Source organism: Sander vitreus, chromosome 12 (genome assembly GCF_031162955.1).
Source record: "Sander vitreus isolate 19-12246 chromosome 12, sanVit1, whole genome shotgun sequence".
Lineage (NCBI taxonomy): Eukaryota > Metazoa > Chordata > Actinopteri > Perciformes > Percidae > Sander > Sander vitreus.
The window spans coordinates 15,161,226-15,178,657 of NC_135866.1; the positions used below are offsets into that span (position 1 = coordinate 15,161,226).

Consider the following 17,432-nt stretch of genomic DNA (forward strand, 5'->3'; position numbering starts at 1 on the left):
GAAACCCAGGATGGGTATCTGTAGTGAAAACTAATATAGAGTGAATGATAAAGATATGTTTATTGACATATCCATCAGTGCGGACTCCAATGCAATTAACCATGCAAATTATCCAAGACAAGAGTAGATCATAGTTCCAGTGCTTTTTTTTTTTTTTTTAACTGAACAAAAAGTTACAAATAAAAAGATTGCGGAGGTATTCCATAATCCTTATGTCTTTCATTATATACACTGTGGGGGGTTTGCATTAACGGGACATGACCTTGTTAGAGAAACAACTTGTAATCGTTAACTAGGACAATCATTTACATAGGTAGGTTCACTTTAGGTACACCATCCCGAAATTTGTCTTATGATATGAACCGAGTCTAGGGACTTTGTTTTGACACATTAACTCTATTGCAATGTGTCCATAAAGAGGTTTTTTTTATATATATATACTCTAACCAGAGTAAAGAAGTTCTGATAAAACGTGTGGTGATTTTCTTAAAAAATAAATGATGGAAGAGTTAAGATTTGTCTTGTTTTGGAGAAGAAAAAGAAAAAACAGATATGGCAGTAAAATCAATATCCAAACGTTAAGGCACTAGGTGGGCCAAATGCTACACCTGTTTAGTCTACAAATAATTTACAATTCAAACAGTGCAGTTTTACATTTGTTAACTTAATGTTTTCCTTTTGAACCATGTATCTATGAATCAATGTAAGGCAATACATAAAAAAAAAAAAATATTACAGAGACAATGTACCAAATAAACAGAAAGACAAGTCAATTAAGTTTTAGGACTCCTATATGCCATTACAATGGAATATTCCTTATGGCTTGGAGCAATAAAAATAATTATAATAAAAATAATGCATAGATTTAAATGATGATCTTGCATGCTCCTCACTCAAAACGTCTAATACTTATGTCCCAATACTCTTTCCCAAACCTGATAAGTGACTTGCAGAGTGATAAGAATGAAGGCAAAAGGCCAGAGATATTAAATGAAGGCATCAGTCTTTTTCTTTCTTTTTTTTCCTTTTGTTAGCTGGAAACAGAAGTATGCTTGCATTTAGCTCGAGTATCTGTCAGCTGGGGGAAAAAAGAAAAATATAACATTTTCCACCCCTGAGACACAAACTCACTACAGATCTGCAATCCCTGTATGACAGTACCGTAAACTGAACACATACAACAGAAGTCCCAGCAAAACCCCCTTTAACCTTCCCATTTCTATCATAACTGTCATATAATATGAAACACTGAATGTCTCCATGACATAAGTCCCTCAATCACTCCACTGTCCATCTTTAGCTCAAGAAGAGACTGTGCCATCTTCTGGTAGAAATGGAGAGCTGTACATTTGTTGAGTTGAATCTTGAGTTATCTCTTGAATGTGGAAAGGTGATGGAGGGGGTATCAGGCCTCTTAATGTCCATGATGCCTTGTATCTGACATGTGTTGCAATTTTCCAGCGCTGGATATTTATTGATATATTCTCTTTCTTTTTTTTTATGAATATTTTTTTTTATGCAATACAGGTTTCTTTGTTTTTGAGGATGAGGAAGGAGGGAAAGTTTAGAGTCCAGAAAAAAATCCCAGCGGTTCAGATGGTTAGCTGAAACAAAAAACAAAGACAGGTGTCCAGTAAAAGAGAGACACAATATTTTAAACTTGGTTAGTAACCCAATCTAAGTCAATATACAACAGAAAAGCTGGTTTACAGACACTGCAACGTTAACACCGTTAACACCTTTGCATCATGTTTGACAGGTAATGTTAAAATCCATTATTTGGACCAGTCTAATGAAGAGTTGTATAGTAAGTCTATAAGTTAGTCACTGAACCCAACAACACATTAGTGCCAATTAGAAAAAACCCAAGTGTCCACTGGAAAGAGCCCAGGAGTCAACCAACCAACCAACCAACCAACCAACCAACCAAGTGTCTCGTGTTAGAAACACCCAGTAACACAATTAATAAATAGACAAGTTTAAAGCGGTAGAAAAAAAATCTAAAAAAACAAAAACACTTTCTGAAGAAGTTGCTGTCAACAAGTGCTGGATGTTGTGTCTGCTGCTTGGAGGGTGGACTGCGCTCTGCTACAACACAGGAGACAAACAGCAGGTCACGCGACTGACTTGACCACATCTCAGCCCACCAGATGGGCTATAATAAGACTTCTGACTGCAGCACACCCTCACTTAGTGCCTAAAACAATAGTACAGTGCCTTATTGTATGTCATGCAATTATCTCAAAAGCCTAGACAGCAGTCACAAATTGTCAAGTTACCTCAGCTTTCCTGTATTGCTTTTAGGGTTCTTGCGGAAGGACTGGTTTGGTCCAGAGCGAGTGGACATAGAACGAGGTGAGGCTCTTGAAAACGTGGATGGTGGGGTCTTGGGAATCTTCTTTCCGAGGTGGCCAATCCATTTCTTCTGCTCATCCTGGGTCAGGGCCAGCAGGAGCATGTCCCGGGCAGAGGTCACATCGTAGTTTACTGTAGGGGAGGGCACAAGATGTTGCCAATCAAGAATCAGTTCTGACAAATATGACCACCAAGCTACCCCGCAGCTGTAGGCTACTTCATGGGGAAGTTATTTAATGGGTGTGGCTGTATATACTGTATGAACTCACTGAATATACTGCTACTCAAAACCAAATGAAGTGACAGAATTTTAGGCACAATTAAGAACATTAAGTGGCAGCTCAATGAGTCACACATACATTACATTTATACATCTTATTTTTTTCAATTTTTACTTTGGTAGTGTTGTGTAATATTAAAGGGTTTTTGTGGAGTTTTTGACCGCTTTTAGCACTATGGAGCTCATTTTCTATGAGTGTGCCACCGTTTTGTTCATCTCAAGCACGCGCACAAGGATGCACTGATCAACAGGTGGCAGTAGCACACCAAGCTATGCTGCAATCCACCAACAAAGACAGGGAAGAAGAAGACTGCTAGAATTACAACAAAAAAATTTGAGTTTTGGTGAGTAACATTGAAAGTAAACATAACTTTTGTCTGTTTACAAGAAAACTCCCCTGGGGACCTTTAAGTTCCAAAAGCTGCAAGTAACCCATGTGCCACGTTCAACTCAAACTCTTCAAGTACCTTAAAACATTTCTAATTAATGATAGCTCATCTCATTGAAAAATAAAACTATAATAATATGTTTGTCATAACAGCTTAGAGCGCCAAGGACAGGACTTTACCTTTGCAAGGCGCAATAACGTCCTCCTTTTTGTCGAGGTGGTCCTTGTGGCACTTGACGTGGCAGCGGCGACACTCTAGGGCCGGAGGCGGCTTGAAGACGTGCCACAGAGGCTTGGAGCAGGCCTCACAGTTGGAAGGGAAGTGATATAGCGTAGGGATGAACTCGTGGCCTTTGTGTGGGAGACAGTTGGTCTTGTCGCCCTGAGGGACCGTCTCCATGTCCGCCTCCTTCCTGCATTCTCCCTCATTGGCATACAGAATCTGGAGAGGGAGGGGGGGGGGAGGGGGGGGAGACAGAGAGAGAGAGAGAGAGAGAGAGAGAGAGAGAGAGAGACACTCCGTCAAAAACATCTGCACTAAAATAAGCATTTCTGCTGAGCAGCAATTTACAGACTCTGACTTGACTTTTTGAAATAAGAAGTCCAGGCAGAATGCAATGCAATCTGCAGCACAGCAAGAAGCCTCCAACCTGGAATATCCTTGGAATCTCTTCTGTCTCAGCTCGGTACACGTCTCCTTGTGTGACTGGTCTGACGTGAAACAGTTTGCTGCACAAGAAGGCACACAATTAGTAATTACATATTAATACACAATAACTTGCAGCGGACATTTTTCAGCACAACGGTGACTGTCAAAAAGGTGTAGAAAGAAAGACTTACTCGATATCTAGTACCATTGAGGGGTTGGATTGTTCCTTATCCTGCTCATCATTGTAGAACAGAATCTTCTTGCTGCTCACCACCACATACTGCAAATATTAAAAAGGGCAATGAGAGGAAGACGGATATTACCCTCAAGGGGTTGACAGCATTCTCTACAAACCATAACATACTTCCACACAATGCCGGTGCAGAAGAAACCCCAAATAAAACATACCTGCTTCTTCCATCCGTATCGCTTGATATTAGCACGGTTAGGAATGGACAGCCAACCCTCCAATCTGGATTCTGAAAAGCAGCCCAGATGCAACAAAACTTACAAATCTATGCAGTGAGTTAAATGCACTGTCGAAAAAGGCCATGCAGTGTTTAAATCCAAACTCAACTGGGGAGGAAAAAATAAAAAGTTAAGTGACAAAGGTCACAATTGTTTCAAAACAGCAGGTGAACCCCTAAAAAGGAGCTCTGCCAGAATTAAAGGTCAGTTACCTTACTTACTGGAGTAGGTGATTAGAGAGGAGTTTAGATATCCCCATGCAAGAGGAACATATTAGACATGGGTTAAGTCCTTCTTACAGCAGGTTAGCAGAGCATGTCAGAATTTATCATTTCAAATTATGTTAAAAGCTCTTTAATAAAGAGTTTTGCAGCAGGAATTAGTATTTATTTTCTGTAAATTAGATGGATCATTCACTCCTTTCATAGAAGCAACCATGTGCATTGCAGGTTATAAACACTATTTGGGGCTAAAATTATAATTTCAAGTGCATGCATATGAAACAACACAAGTTAAATGGGAACAGTGAACTAATAGGGGCTTGTCTACTAAATGTGACATTGTGAGGGAGGTCTTTGTGTCCAAACGAGCAGTAGGCTACTTCTAGGTGATCATGCCAGCAACCAAAAAAACGTTTTTTGAAGCACACAGTGCCATGAATTAAAAACAGCTTTCAGTTTCAAGACACGTTTTGAAAGGTGCTGAGAGTGAGGCGGTAAACTTCACACAGGGCGTAGCCTAGTATGACGGTAACCTCGGATCTGATGTGGTTACGTTACCGTTGGGGCTGACCTTGTGACATTAAGCAAGTTCACTGCCAGCATCTTTTGCTTAACGTCCCATTAAAAAGTTAGTCTTTTGTTGGTCAGACGGTTTTGACAATTTGGACAGATATTTTTGCTTCTTTCAAAAGTCTTGCTGAATTCCCCTAAAAGAGATGGCTCTCTCGCCTCTGGTAAAAGAATACTCAGGGGCAAAAAGACACAAACACAACAGCTGCAGCACAGACCAGGCAAGAGGGGCTCGTCCCCTCAGTTACTCACAGAGGGAAAGGAATAGACGTTACAAAGATAAGAAGAGAACCGACTGGACATGAGGGAAATAAAGAGAGAATGATTTAACCACAGACATGAGCATTTAGGAAAACAGACCTATAACAAGACATTTGTAAATAGGGATATGTGCTAGGTGTTTACCACTGTGAATTCATTCTGAACTGATGTTAATCATTGTACAGCTGTATGGCAGCGTGGCTTTAAAAAACTAAATTGTGAGATTTCCTCAGATTTCTTCCCCTTAATGGACTAAACCTCAAACCACAGGCGCTTGTTGAACGGCCTGTTCGATAAACACCTGCTATTATGTCTTAATTATACACAATGTTCCTAACACGGAATCATTACTTTAACCACCCTGAAAGCATGGATTAAACACTCCACACAAAAAGTAACAACAAAGATTGATCTCAGCAGGGACAAAATATGTGATCTGCAATAAATGTTTAAATGCCAAAAGCAACAAAAATGCAGCATCCCCAAAAAAAGTACTACCTTTTGGTAATACGATCATTTAAAAAAGGTCTAAGCTTGAGCTCACTCAATACAAACATTCAAACTCATACGAGGAGGAGGAGGGTGAAGTATGGTATTTAAATGAGTGAATAGTGGATGCACATCATCAACCCAACACATCTTATGTTCATTTGTATCATAATTTGATTTAAAAACACAAGGACCTCAATAGCATGGCATCTACAAGGTGCAAAATAGTAAAGAAACAGCCACATTCTGAAGACCCCTAAACCATTTTCATTGGTTTGAACAAGACAAATACTTTGTCTTTCTATGCAATTCCTAGACTAATGCTCTTGAATTTTATTTTCCAAACTTTCTTTGCTCGATAGTTGCGGAATAATGGAGGAATTGATGAATGCATTTGGGACTTGAGTTTCGTATGCGTAGTAAAAGTAGCAGCAGCAGTGTCCAGTTAGGCCCTGTGGTGACCCTACCTGCGATGTTGCCGTCCGTCTCATCTGTCTGCAAGCTGGTGACACTAGAGCTATCCATGCGCTGCTGCAGGTCGTTCAGTTTCTCCCGGAGCTGCTCGATGTCGCTCTCCTTGCTATCCAGCTGCATTTGCAGCTCGTTGCGATACGTGCATTCCTCGGCCAGTTGCTGTTGGTAGCAAAGCCATGAGATTTGGGTTAAGAAAACAAGGGGCTCATTTTTATTTTACTGGGCTCTAATTCTCCTGAGACTTCTTCAACGTACCGCCTGCATCTCGCTCAACTCCTTCTGGTACTTGATGGCCATGTGGTTAAACTTCTCCTTCTCCTGGTTAAGCTCCAGCTGAAGCTTTCGGTTCTCCTTCTCCTTCTTCCGCAGGTCGGCAGTACTGCCCTTCTTCTTCTGGTCCAGCTTCATGTCCTTGCGGTTCATGATTTCTGCCAGCTTGTTAACCGCCTGATATAATAAAGTAGGCGAATAGTTGGAAAGCATCAGTCACCATTCTCTGCTTTGCATTACTGGTGTTTGCAAATACCTTCCGACCAAAACATCTTTACCTGAGTCTTCAGCGTGCGCTCTGTCTGGAGGACCTTCTCGTAGTTAGTCTTGATTGTATTTGCAATCTCTTCCTTCTGAGCTACATACTCTGTCGGAAAAAAAAGAGAGACTCAGCTTGTGCAACAACGCAATTTGAATGCAGCAAAGAGACATGAAGGTCAACGAAGGGACAGTACCTTCTTCCTGAGTACTGAGCTTTTCATTTAACTCAGCCTTCTCTTTACTGAGGTTCTCCACATCTTTGGTCAGAGTTCTATTGGATTCCTCGAGCTGCACAGAAACCTCATTATCACTTTTTTTCCCCACTCAAAAGGGAGACAATAAATTAGGTTGGATCTTAATAAATGTACAACATAATATAAAATGTGCAAGTAAATAATACAACGGTGTTGGATTTGCTCACCCGTGCAATAGTAGACTCCTTCTCCGCAATGTCCTGCTTATGTCTACTTGTTGCCTTTTTGTTCTCCTGGCTGAGCTCAAAGTACTGTTCCTCCTGCAGTGCCCGGGCGAGCTGCTCTGACTCGGCCTTGGTCACTGTCAGATCCAGCTGGGCAGACAGGGAGTCCCTTTGTCCAGGATAAAACAAATTTGATAAGTTAAAAACAAACAAAAATGTATACATACGCAACCTCTTCAGCATTTTGTTATCATAAGACCTCAATACAAACTCAAAACAATAGGACATAAAACCATTAGCTGATATTTGGGTGGTTACATCAATAAAGTGATGGGCCTTGAGGCCTACTGTGAATAGAAAGGAGTCTCTTACCTTTCACTGCATAACTCCTGCACCTTTTTATGAGCCTCCTGTACCTGCCGGTTCCTTTCCTCAATCTCCTCTTTTAGTTCCTTGACCTGAGTTTTGTAAAGCGTCTGAGGGAGACAGACAGAAAGTTTAGCCAGTTGCGTTCACATTTTTATAAAGAGGACAGAGACATTGGGGAACTGAGACTTATACTTACAGAAAAATACTGTTCGGCCTCAAGCTGGTCCTGAAGTTCCCTCATCTGTCCCTCGTTGCCTCTGTATTGTCTGTTAACACATCAACCAAATACATGAAGTACTTTATTTTAATGTCTTCATTAATTCTATGTATCTAGCTAATTTTACACGCTCACAATTTTGAGCACTTTCCAACAACACTAGCTAGGCAAACAGAGCAAGCCTCCAAGTCCACACCTGTGGTGAAATGTAACTAGCACCACAACCAGCGGCACTGGCTGCAGCACTAGCCAGAGGATTAGCAATGGAGTTGATGGAGCTGGACTCTAAACCCTAATCCTTTGATGCAAACACCGCTGCAGAACAGCTTTGGCATAGTCACCATAAGCTGGAATAATAGCACTTATTTGAAAATGGCAGGCAATTGTAGGGCAATTTACGCCTTGACTTCCAAAGAGCATTACTGGCCAATAGCAGAAAATTAGAGACTCCTGGCTGGACCGGCTGCCAGTTAATTTTAGAGCAACTGGCACACGGGCGGCTGTGGCTCAGGTGGTTAAGAGCAGTCGCCTACCGATTGGAAGGTTGGTGGTTCGATCCCTGGCCCTGCAGTTCCATGTCGAAGTGCAAGGCAAGACACTGAACCCCGAATTGCCCCCGATGCTGCGCCATCGGAGTGTAAATGAGTGTGAATGTTTATCTGATGAGCAGGTGGCACCTTGTATGGCAGCCTTGGCCACCAGTGTATGTATGTATGTGTGTGAATGGTTCCTGTACTATGCAAAGGCGTTTTGAGTAGTCGTAAGACTAGAAAAGCGCAATATAAATACAGTCCATTTACAATCAAGTAACCTCACATTTTCCTATTTACCAAGTAAACAGTGTTTATTAAAATGCCTATTCTATTTAATTTATGCACATTACATGGAGACAAAGTCCAATGTAATAAGTGGATGGACAACATATGCAACATTTCATGACAAAGGCAAGTAATCTATTTTTACAGTTATAATGGATTTTAAAATTATAGTGCAGGAAGGCCACTCACTTGGTCAGCTGTGCCAGCTGGAACTCCAGCGAGCGTTTACTTTCTAGTGCTGTGTTAATCTCCTGTTTGAGCTGCTTCTCTGAACACCTAAGACGGTCCACCTCCTGCGTGCGGCTCTTCAGGTCGTTCTGAGACTGGACACGCTTGCTTGACTCCTGTTCTCCCTGTATCCGCAGATTCTTCACCTGGGGAAGGACGACATCAGAGAGGCGAGTTATCACCGATACGAGGCACACAAATGCATCTTTATTTGAAACCGCTGAATATTTACAAGCGCTGCCAAAAGGGATTACTCACCTCATCTTCCAGCCTCTCTTTTTGCTTCATCAGCTGCTCCATCTTCTGCACCGACTGCTTGAGGTCAAACTCTAACATCGAGCACTGCTTCTCAACCTCCACCACCCGGCTCTCTGCTCGCATCCTCGCGCCGTTCTCCTCTGACATCTTCTGCTGAACAGCTGGAGTAGAACAGTGACGGGAAAACAATAAATTCCTTGTCGGCAATTTATTTAGTTTCAAATTTGATTGATTTTTTTTGTTCTACTGCCAACTGAGAATATCAACTTGGTAACCCTGAACTTGCACTGAACAATCCATCTGTGAGCTATATAACACTTCTAAAATGTCCTTCCACAATCAATAAATAATTGGAGGAATGTTTTGTAATCATTTATTAATGTCTGAGAATCAGTATAACAAATGTGACAAAACTGGTTTAACACAAAATCTGATTTTCAGAAGCCAATGCTCTCTTCATTTTCTATTACTAAGGGCGTACTCTGAGCTGTATTTGTTCCAAGGGGATTTTTTTAATGAAAACTACAGTGCGTCTTTGGAGCTAGAAACACAACAACATATTAATGTATGGGGGGCACAGAATCCAGATGAAATATTTGTCTTTAAAGTGGCCATATTATGCTCATTTTCAGGTTCATAATTGTAATTTGAGATTGTATCAGAATAAAAAAAAAAACACCATATTTTTGTTGTACTGCACATTGCTGCAGATCCTCTTTTCACCCTGTGTCAGGTATCTGCTTTAGCTACAGAGTGAGACCTCTCACTGCTGTAAGATCTTTCTTGTCAGTCGCACATGCGCAGTAGCTAGATAAAGATGACATGAGCTAGCTAGCTGCAGGATTAGCCAGGAGACTTCTTCTAAATGAGGGCGCACTTCCAACTTTCTGTGGAATACCTGAAGATCAGAGACATGTAAGTAGTTCTATACAATTTATTTCGTAGATTAGGATACATTTGTGTGTGTTGTAGCAGTGTTTTGCCATTGAGAACGATTTTATGATTTCTGTAAATCTGTAAAATTGACAATAACAAGCCTTAATTGTTAGCAAGAGAACGGTCATGAAATAAATGTGCCTTTACCAGCATGTACAAGGTGAAAGGCAAGAAATCACCTGGACGGATCATCATTCTATCGCAAAAAACTGCTTTAGAGTCCTGTTTTAATATGCAATGAGGCACTGTCCTGACATGCTGACTGGCTTACACTCCTTGAATTCCTCCCACCCAAACATCCCCTGCAGGTGAGTCTGATAAGATAGTAGACAAGAAAGAAGACGAGGATGAAACAGGAAGAGGAAGATGAGTTTAGAAAGAAGTTAATTAAAATAAAAGATGGAGAGTCAATAAAAATAGACAGAGGAGTTCAAGTAGGATTCAAGAAAAAGAAGGGAATGAATAGAAAAAGCAGCCGGGCATGCTCCGGCATACCATTCATGGCAGCTGATTTGGCTTCTTCAATAGACTCATATTTGTCAGTGAGCTGTGCCCGCGTCCCCCTGTGCTCAGTCTGTTCCTGCTCCAGACGCTGCTGCAAGGTCTTCAGTTTGTAGTTCAGGTCTATCTCCAGGTTGTTCTTTTCCTGTGGGGAGGGGTAATGACCGGGCAAACAACATGAATGCAAGCTGAACACACAACTGTCCTATCATCTCGTCAGAAATACACAGCAATTTCTAAAGTTCTACAGGGTGTGCTAGCGCATATATAACAATATTTGCAGAAATACTATTATTACTTCTACTACTTCTTGTGTATACCTTCTCCAGGTTATTGCTCCTTTCCTGGGCCTGTTTGCGTTCCGCCTCCACTTTGGAGAGGCTGTGTTTCAAGTTTTTGTTGTCCTCTTGCAGGCCTGCCATCCTCGCTGAGAACGGACAATCAAGACAAATCGTCACTCTCATGGAGTTGATCATATGAAGCGGGCATTTTCATTGCCTTTTTATTACAGCCATTTAGATTTTTTTTTAAATTTTCTTTTTTTTTAAATAAATTTCAATGTCAACGTTCACCACAAAAAAAACACCATTACTTGTTTGAGATACTGTTCTGAACTTCAGAAAATGACTTCCATCACAGTCCCTCCTTCCGGAATAATTCTATGACTTTCAGAAGCTTGTTCCCATTAAAAGATAACTGGCTGACGGATAAATCAGGGATTGTTTGACTGCTGTGGGCGCTGTCAGTGTATGTACATGTCCCACACATCAGTGGGAGAGTGAGGGATGGCTTCTATTACGTGGGATCTCTGCAGCTGTCTCAAATGTCTGAATGAGAGTGAGAGTCTAAAAAAAGCTATTTAGAACCACACTGAAACAGTTTAGTAGTTGTTTCTCTTAGGCCTTAGCTCTTAGGTACTTTATACACCCATGTCTTTGTCTTTAATATAAGCTTTTAACTCTGATGTGACAAACCTCAAACCATGGTTATGAATTATTATAGATTTTAGTGCTGGATTTGCATTTGCCATCATTTCACTTGTCATCATTTGTGTGTCAGTGGTTCACCTTGCAGCTCCATGATCTCCTCGGAGCCCAGGCTGTAGTTCCTCCTCTCTGAGTCCAGGCTGCTCTGAAGAAGCAGGAGCTCCTTCTCCAGCTGGGCCTTCTCCTCGTCCGCTGCACGGCTCCTCTCCTGCAGCTCGCGGTTCAAGCTCTCCAACTGGCTCATTGACTTGGCCATCTCTGTGTGGCTCTTCCTCAGTCTCGCTGCTGTGTCCGACTCTGCACGCAGGAGGTCATTGGCCTCTTCCATCTGTCAATCAAAACAAAGAAGACCACGAAGGGAAATTAAGTTTAATGCATTGACCTCCACACTAGTCCAGACTGTCTGTGTGTGTGTGTGTGTGTGTGTGTGTGTGTGTGTCTCTACTGTATACCTGATTCTGCAGCTGGACAATCTTATCATTTGAGGCCTGAGAGTTCTGGCTAATCTTCCTCAAATCTTCAAGCTGCTCCTTTAAAGTCGACACTAGAAAAGAAAAAACAGATGGGAAATTAATTAGACAGGCTGTTATTTAAGATCCTATTTCAACCCCAAACTAAATCCCATCCTGCATTCCCTAATAAAAAAAATAAATAAAAAAAATATAAAAAAATCACATTAAGTGTAGTCTTCTGTTGCAAATCAATGGAAAAGGTAGACAAACGTGCATGGTTTAAAAGCTAACTAGATCCGTAGTTAGCAGCGAGCAGGATGAAGGTCACACCAGGACGCCAGCTAATCCATTTGGGGGCATATGTCTTGACCAGATCAAGCGATACTGAGAGGAAAGGGCAATAACATGCAACGAAACTATGTTCAAATACCGACTGCTTCCGCGGTTCACGCTGCGATTACACTTTAATTGCAGTTTCTGAAATTGTACATCAGCAGCACCTCATCATCTTTACCCTCATTCTCCAAATTGCGTCTCTTCTCTGCATCCTGGTCAGCTTTTCTTTGGTACTCTGTGAATCTGTGCTGTAGCATGATCTTATCCTTCTCCAGCAGAGATGTGCTGGCCTCTGCACTCTTCCTCAGGTTTGCCTGTGGCAAGGAACAACAGAGCAGTGGTGATGTGGCAAGAAGAAACCAATCCTTAATCAAGGCCCTGAACAATAATTGAATTAACTTTATTATTATTATCTATTAGCACACTTCTTTTTTTAGATGTGTTACCAATACAAAAGCTGTAGATGCAGTTTCTTTTTATGGATATAATTGCTATAAAAGCAGCAAAAATCATAAAATTAACCTCTTCATCCAGTTCTTTCATGATCTTGTCGATCTTGGTGTTTGATGTCCTTGGGAGAACAGAATTTGAGAAAAACACTTAACTTAATTGCATGTCTCATAAATAAAACATCTCATGTACATTGCTGTGTACAAAAGTCTGGTTTATTCTTTAGAATACACACACAACCAGGGGGGCAAATAACACATTTGCACCATGTCATAACTTATCTATAGCCTTTTTTGCATTTACAAATATTACAATTTAACTAGAAACAATATAGGAAAGCTTTTTTGCACACCTCTTTTGTCGGGCAGGTGCGTAGGATAGGATCACAAGTAGCAGATCAAAAGCTTAGAGAAAGTCCAGCACACTGGCCATTACGCAAGCAATAATTTATTTAGAAAAATACAACTTTTCGGTCTTAGATCTTCCTCAGGTAAATGAAAAAACAACAAACTAGAAACAATAAAAATACTTTTTTTGGAAGTAAATATGAACGTCTCCTCCCTCTATAATGCTGTTGTCTGTTTTGCGAGCCGTCTATGAGACCAAAGAATTTGCATCTCGTCTGTGCTTTGACTATGTAAGCAGCTACCTTTTTGTATGCGAATAAAAGTCCTGTTTAATACCTGCATTTCTGCTCCAACTCATCCTTAAGCTGCATCTCACTATGGAGCTGCTCCTCCAGCTGGTAGATCCTCTTCTGCAGGTTCTCCAGCTAAAACACAAACACACACACTTTTAGATCTATAGATACAGATATTAAGGATGCTTGCATTAAGGGAAATTGAGGAAGATATTCTACATCTCAAAACTAGGGCTGTCAAAATAATGCGTTAATTTCGATTAATTAATCGGAGAAAAAAAAATAACGCGTTAAAAAAGAATAACGCAGATTAATCCATTCCATATTGACGTTTGACCCAGAGCCGTTCTAGCCACCATTGGACTGTAAAATGAAGGAGGGAGACGAGAATGTGCTGCCTGGATTATTAATTGGAACATTTACTTGTAAAAATCTTCTTCCTGCCAACCCTGGCTACCGAAATCTGGTGCCACTGATATGTCTGCGCTTCTCTCTGAAACACAAACACCGCTGCACGTGACGCTAGTTAACACTATACTCGACAGCAGCTAACGTTAGCCTACCGCTAGCTAGTAGCTGGATAAACACGGTTAAAATGCTGACAGCTAACGCTAAACGGTGTAAAGTTTGGCTGTTTTACTGTAGAGGATTCAACACCGGTATGTAACAATCTGCAGCTGCCGTCGGAAAAACAACACAGACGGTGCGTTCAATGAAACTGGTAAACTACAGCCTTGTGGTGCATTTGAAGTTATTGTAAATGTCCTTTTCCCATCTGGTGGTTGTTTTTGTCATTCAACAGCAATTTACTAGTGAAATAAGTTATTGTTATACATTATTATTAAATCATTTAATTTTGACCATATGGCCTTAGCAATAAACAAGCCGTTTTTAATGTCACGACTGTTGTTTAGTACCCTTTTTTTTTTCCCCTTTTCTTTTTTTACTTTCTTAAAAAGTATCAGTTCAGGCACCGTTAATTATGTATGCGATTAATTTCGATTAATTAATCACAGAGTATGTAATTAATTAGATTACATTTTTTAATCGATTGACAGCCCTACTCAAAACTAAACAAAAATTGAAGTCTTCTACTTACATGACTCTTGTCTTCTTTTGTGGAGCTGCTACGTTTGTCGCAGGTCTTTGTGGCGGTGGAGCTGCGCATAAGGCTGGAAACGGGAACACGTTTTATTATTGAAACGCAATCGCAGTTATATTAAAACCCCTCCTCAAGGTGAAAAGGATTCTACCACTACTTCTTCACAGAAAAAAATAAGTATATATAAGAATGGTGTACATTACAGGAGCATTTACAGGCAAACCGAAGAGTTAATATGACATTTGCTCCAAAATGTCAAATTAATTTCTACCATGATAACAGTGCACTCTGAAGTCACGACACATTTTAAGACTTGGAATACTGACTGAACAATGCATCATGTCATCACTAAAGGTACATCACTGTAAAAACCCTACATTTTTATATATGTGCAATTATGTGGGCAATTTAGTGCTACTAGAAAACAAACCAACAATTCTGGACACTATAAATTATTTAATTACATTCATTTATTTAATTATTAATTACATTATAAACATGTCTGGCAAACTTACTGCTGACTGCTGTAATAAGTGAAGCCTACGAAGGGGAGCTGGTTGCCAACAAAGGCCTTTGGTACGGGGAAGGTCTCCTCCTCTCCCCGATCCTCTTCGATGTCATCAAAGTTACTGGTGTCAACGTCACTGCTCAGTTCAGGCACTACTGGGGCAGCAGCTACACAGGCCAGAAGAAGATGGAAGATTCATGAGGATACAAGATAACCAGGGTCACCACAGTTCAGTCCATATAATAAGTCCACTGTGTGTTAAAGGCACAGTCCATGATACAAGCAAAATGTAAAACACAGGTTGAAGAAGACACTCCCGAAATGATAGGCAAGTCTTTGAAAAAAGGGACTAATATGAAATAAAAACATCAATCTGTGTTCACAATGTTCTCTGATGCAGTTAAAGTTGTGCTAACATTAGTAAACACAGCAGTAAAATACTAGATACTATATAGACTCATTCTTCATCATTAATAATATATGCAAATATATCTGTAATTCATATTAACCCAAACGTTTTATTTTTTTACTTTCACTTTTTTTTTTGCTTGTCTGCCTCTATTATTTTCAATAAATCTTTCTTTTTTTAATCTTTAAAGTAGATTACCTTCCAGATAGAGACACAGAAGTGTTTTCACAACTTTTCTCTGCAGTTTTTCGGGATCACAGATCTGTTTTGAAACCCTCTTTAAAACAAGGGGAAGCAGCCAGCTAGCAGAGCTGGTCAGCCAGTGGAACGACAGGGGTGGCCAACACCAAAGTGCTGACTTCAGCCTAGTAAAGTATTAAATATAAAGCCACTAAAGAACTGACTATAGCTCCTGGATTTAGCCCTACATTTCTAATCTCTCTGTGCTCCAGTGTCAATCCCGGTGCATTAGCATTTGCGATCGACTGCTTCCCCGTTGTTGGCCTCAAAAAACGCTGTGCTGCCAATTATTCCTCTGAGCAGGAATCACGTTTAGTCTTGGAAAGGATGCTGAATGAATAGCTTGTGTACAAGAATTTCCTGCAACTGTCTGTAGTAGGTCAAATGGAAAACACGATCGCTGGCTACATGATTGCAGTGACAGTGAGCAAACTGCCAAATGAAATGGGGAGGTGGGAAAGTAATCAGTAATCTTAACAATAAAAATGTTCTTACTCTCTCTGATGTTCTCCCATGTCCACTGGTCATTCTTGAAGAAAGGATGCCTCTTGATCTCATCCACACCATTACGGCCAAGTCGAACTTCCCTGTGGGGGTCAGGGAGGACGTATCGCATGATCATTTCAACAGTTATGCGCGTGATTTTCAATATACCAGTAGAAGCAGTTCAATATCTCTATGCAATGAAGCACATCTATGTTATTGTGTACGTATATGTCAATTAAGATTCTTTCAACTGAGGGTCCTCTAAAACGGGAAACCATCAATGCCTAAACAAGGAGAGGGTATAAAGATAAGAAGCCACTTCAAGTGGCACTTTCAGTGCTTAGTATGCCACTATCTAACCTGTCAGTCAGGAAAGCACAAATGAGATTCTTGGCGTCATTGGAGATGTCACTGTCGTCAGGGAAGGTCAGGGCATTCTTGTGGTTCATAATTTTGCTGTAGGTCCCCACCAGGGAGTCGGCATAGAAAGGAGTGTCGCCTGTGCACAACACAAGACAAACAAGAGCCATGGTTTACTGATATGCCCACAGTAAGAACAAACTGTGTGAAACATACACACTGAACAAGAAAAAAAAAAAAAATACACAGGAAAGCTTCCGTCTTATTTTTACGTTTGACATTTGTTGTTTAACATAAACTTCATATTATCAATAAGAATTATGAAAGGTATAATAAAATCAACCTCGACCTTCACAGGAAATACTTAAAATCAAAAACTCACCGACTAGCATTTCGTACAGGAACACTCCCACTGACCACCAGTCACACTCTCTGCCATAATAGCCATCTCCTCCTTGAGATTTCAGTACCTCAGGCGAAATGTAGTCTGGAGTTCCCACTGCTGTGTCGCATCGTACCATACCATCCTGAACAATAATCACAATTTCAATACTTTTTTTTTTTTCTCCGCAATGATAAATCCCTTAAGAATGGTCTGTTAAAAACCTAGAATGCTTTTCAGAGACCTGAATAATCAGCAAAACTAAATGTGATACCTTGTTCATTTTCATGCAGGTCCCAAAGTCTGCCAGTTTTAAGTGGCCTGCTTTGTCTAGCAACATGTTATCAGGCTTCACGTCCCTGATAAGGCAAAAATACAGTGATATCAAACACATATACAAACACACAAATAACACGTCAAACTCAAGCATATAACAAGAAGACTAAAGCACTTTTCATGCCTTTGTGGACAGTTAAGGTTAGAGCTGATCAAGGTTGCAACCTGGAAAACTAGCTCTCCTAATCAGCAGCGTCTGAGGGTGCCGCACTGCTCTGCAGTGATAGGTCACATGTAATGAGGTATGAAGGAGGCTGGGAACTGAGGGAGAGGAATTGATGTTTTCTTGAAATTTCTTTTCACTACAACTTCCA

General features: G+C 40.6%; 1 protein-coding gene across 2 annotated transcripts in view; it reads right to left on the reverse strand.

The window, feature by feature from the left end:
* Positions 1-41: 41 nt before the first annotated feature.
* Positions 42-17,432, reverse strand: part of rock1 (Rho-associated, coiled-coil containing protein kinase 1) — a 34,127-nt gene continuing 16,736 nt past the window's right edge. Inside the window, exons 6-33 of one of the 2 annotated variants that reach the window (XM_078264040.1) lie at positions 17,057-17,141; positions 16,783-16,927; positions 16,401-16,539; positions 16,050-16,141; positions 14,913-15,072; positions 14,395-14,467; positions 13,339-13,427; positions 12,728-12,776; positions 12,384-12,519; positions 11,870-11,961; positions 11,499-11,745; positions 10,752-10,858; positions 10,426-10,576; positions 8,995-9,155; positions 8,698-8,882; positions 7,670-7,739; positions 7,477-7,580; positions 7,108-7,273; positions 6,881-6,974; positions 6,704-6,792; positions 6,411-6,602; positions 6,149-6,314; positions 4,081-4,151; positions 3,864-3,952; positions 3,674-3,752; positions 3,204-3,465; positions 2,280-2,487; positions 42-1,604 (exon numbers count right to left, since the gene is read on the reverse strand). In XM_078264040.1, the coding sequence (XP_078120166.1) occupies positions 1,601-1,604; positions 2,280-2,487; positions 3,204-3,465; positions 3,674-3,752; positions 3,864-3,952; positions 4,081-4,151; positions 6,149-6,314; positions 6,411-6,602; positions 6,704-6,792; positions 6,881-6,974; positions 7,108-7,273; positions 7,477-7,580; positions 7,670-7,739; positions 8,698-8,882; positions 8,995-9,155; positions 10,426-10,576; positions 10,752-10,858; positions 11,499-11,745; positions 11,870-11,961; positions 12,384-12,519; positions 12,728-12,776; positions 13,339-13,427; positions 14,395-14,467; positions 14,913-15,072; positions 16,050-16,141; positions 16,401-16,539; positions 16,783-16,927; positions 17,057-17,141 (3,505 nt within the window). In that variant the 3' untranslated portion in view covers positions 42-1,600. Of the gene's footprint in view, positions 2,089-2,279; positions 2,488-3,203; positions 3,466-3,673; positions 3,753-3,863; positions 3,953-4,080; positions 4,152-6,148; positions 6,315-6,410; positions 6,603-6,703; positions 6,793-6,880; positions 6,975-7,107; positions 7,274-7,476; positions 7,581-7,669; positions 7,740-8,697; positions 8,883-8,994; positions 9,156-10,425; positions 10,577-10,751; positions 10,859-11,498; positions 11,746-11,869; positions 11,962-12,383; positions 12,520-12,727; positions 12,777-13,338; positions 13,428-14,394; positions 14,468-14,912; positions 15,073-16,049; positions 16,142-16,400; positions 16,540-16,782; positions 16,928-17,056; positions 17,142-17,432 lie in introns of both variants that reach the window. The other variant, XM_078264038.1, reaches the window with a different exon arrangement.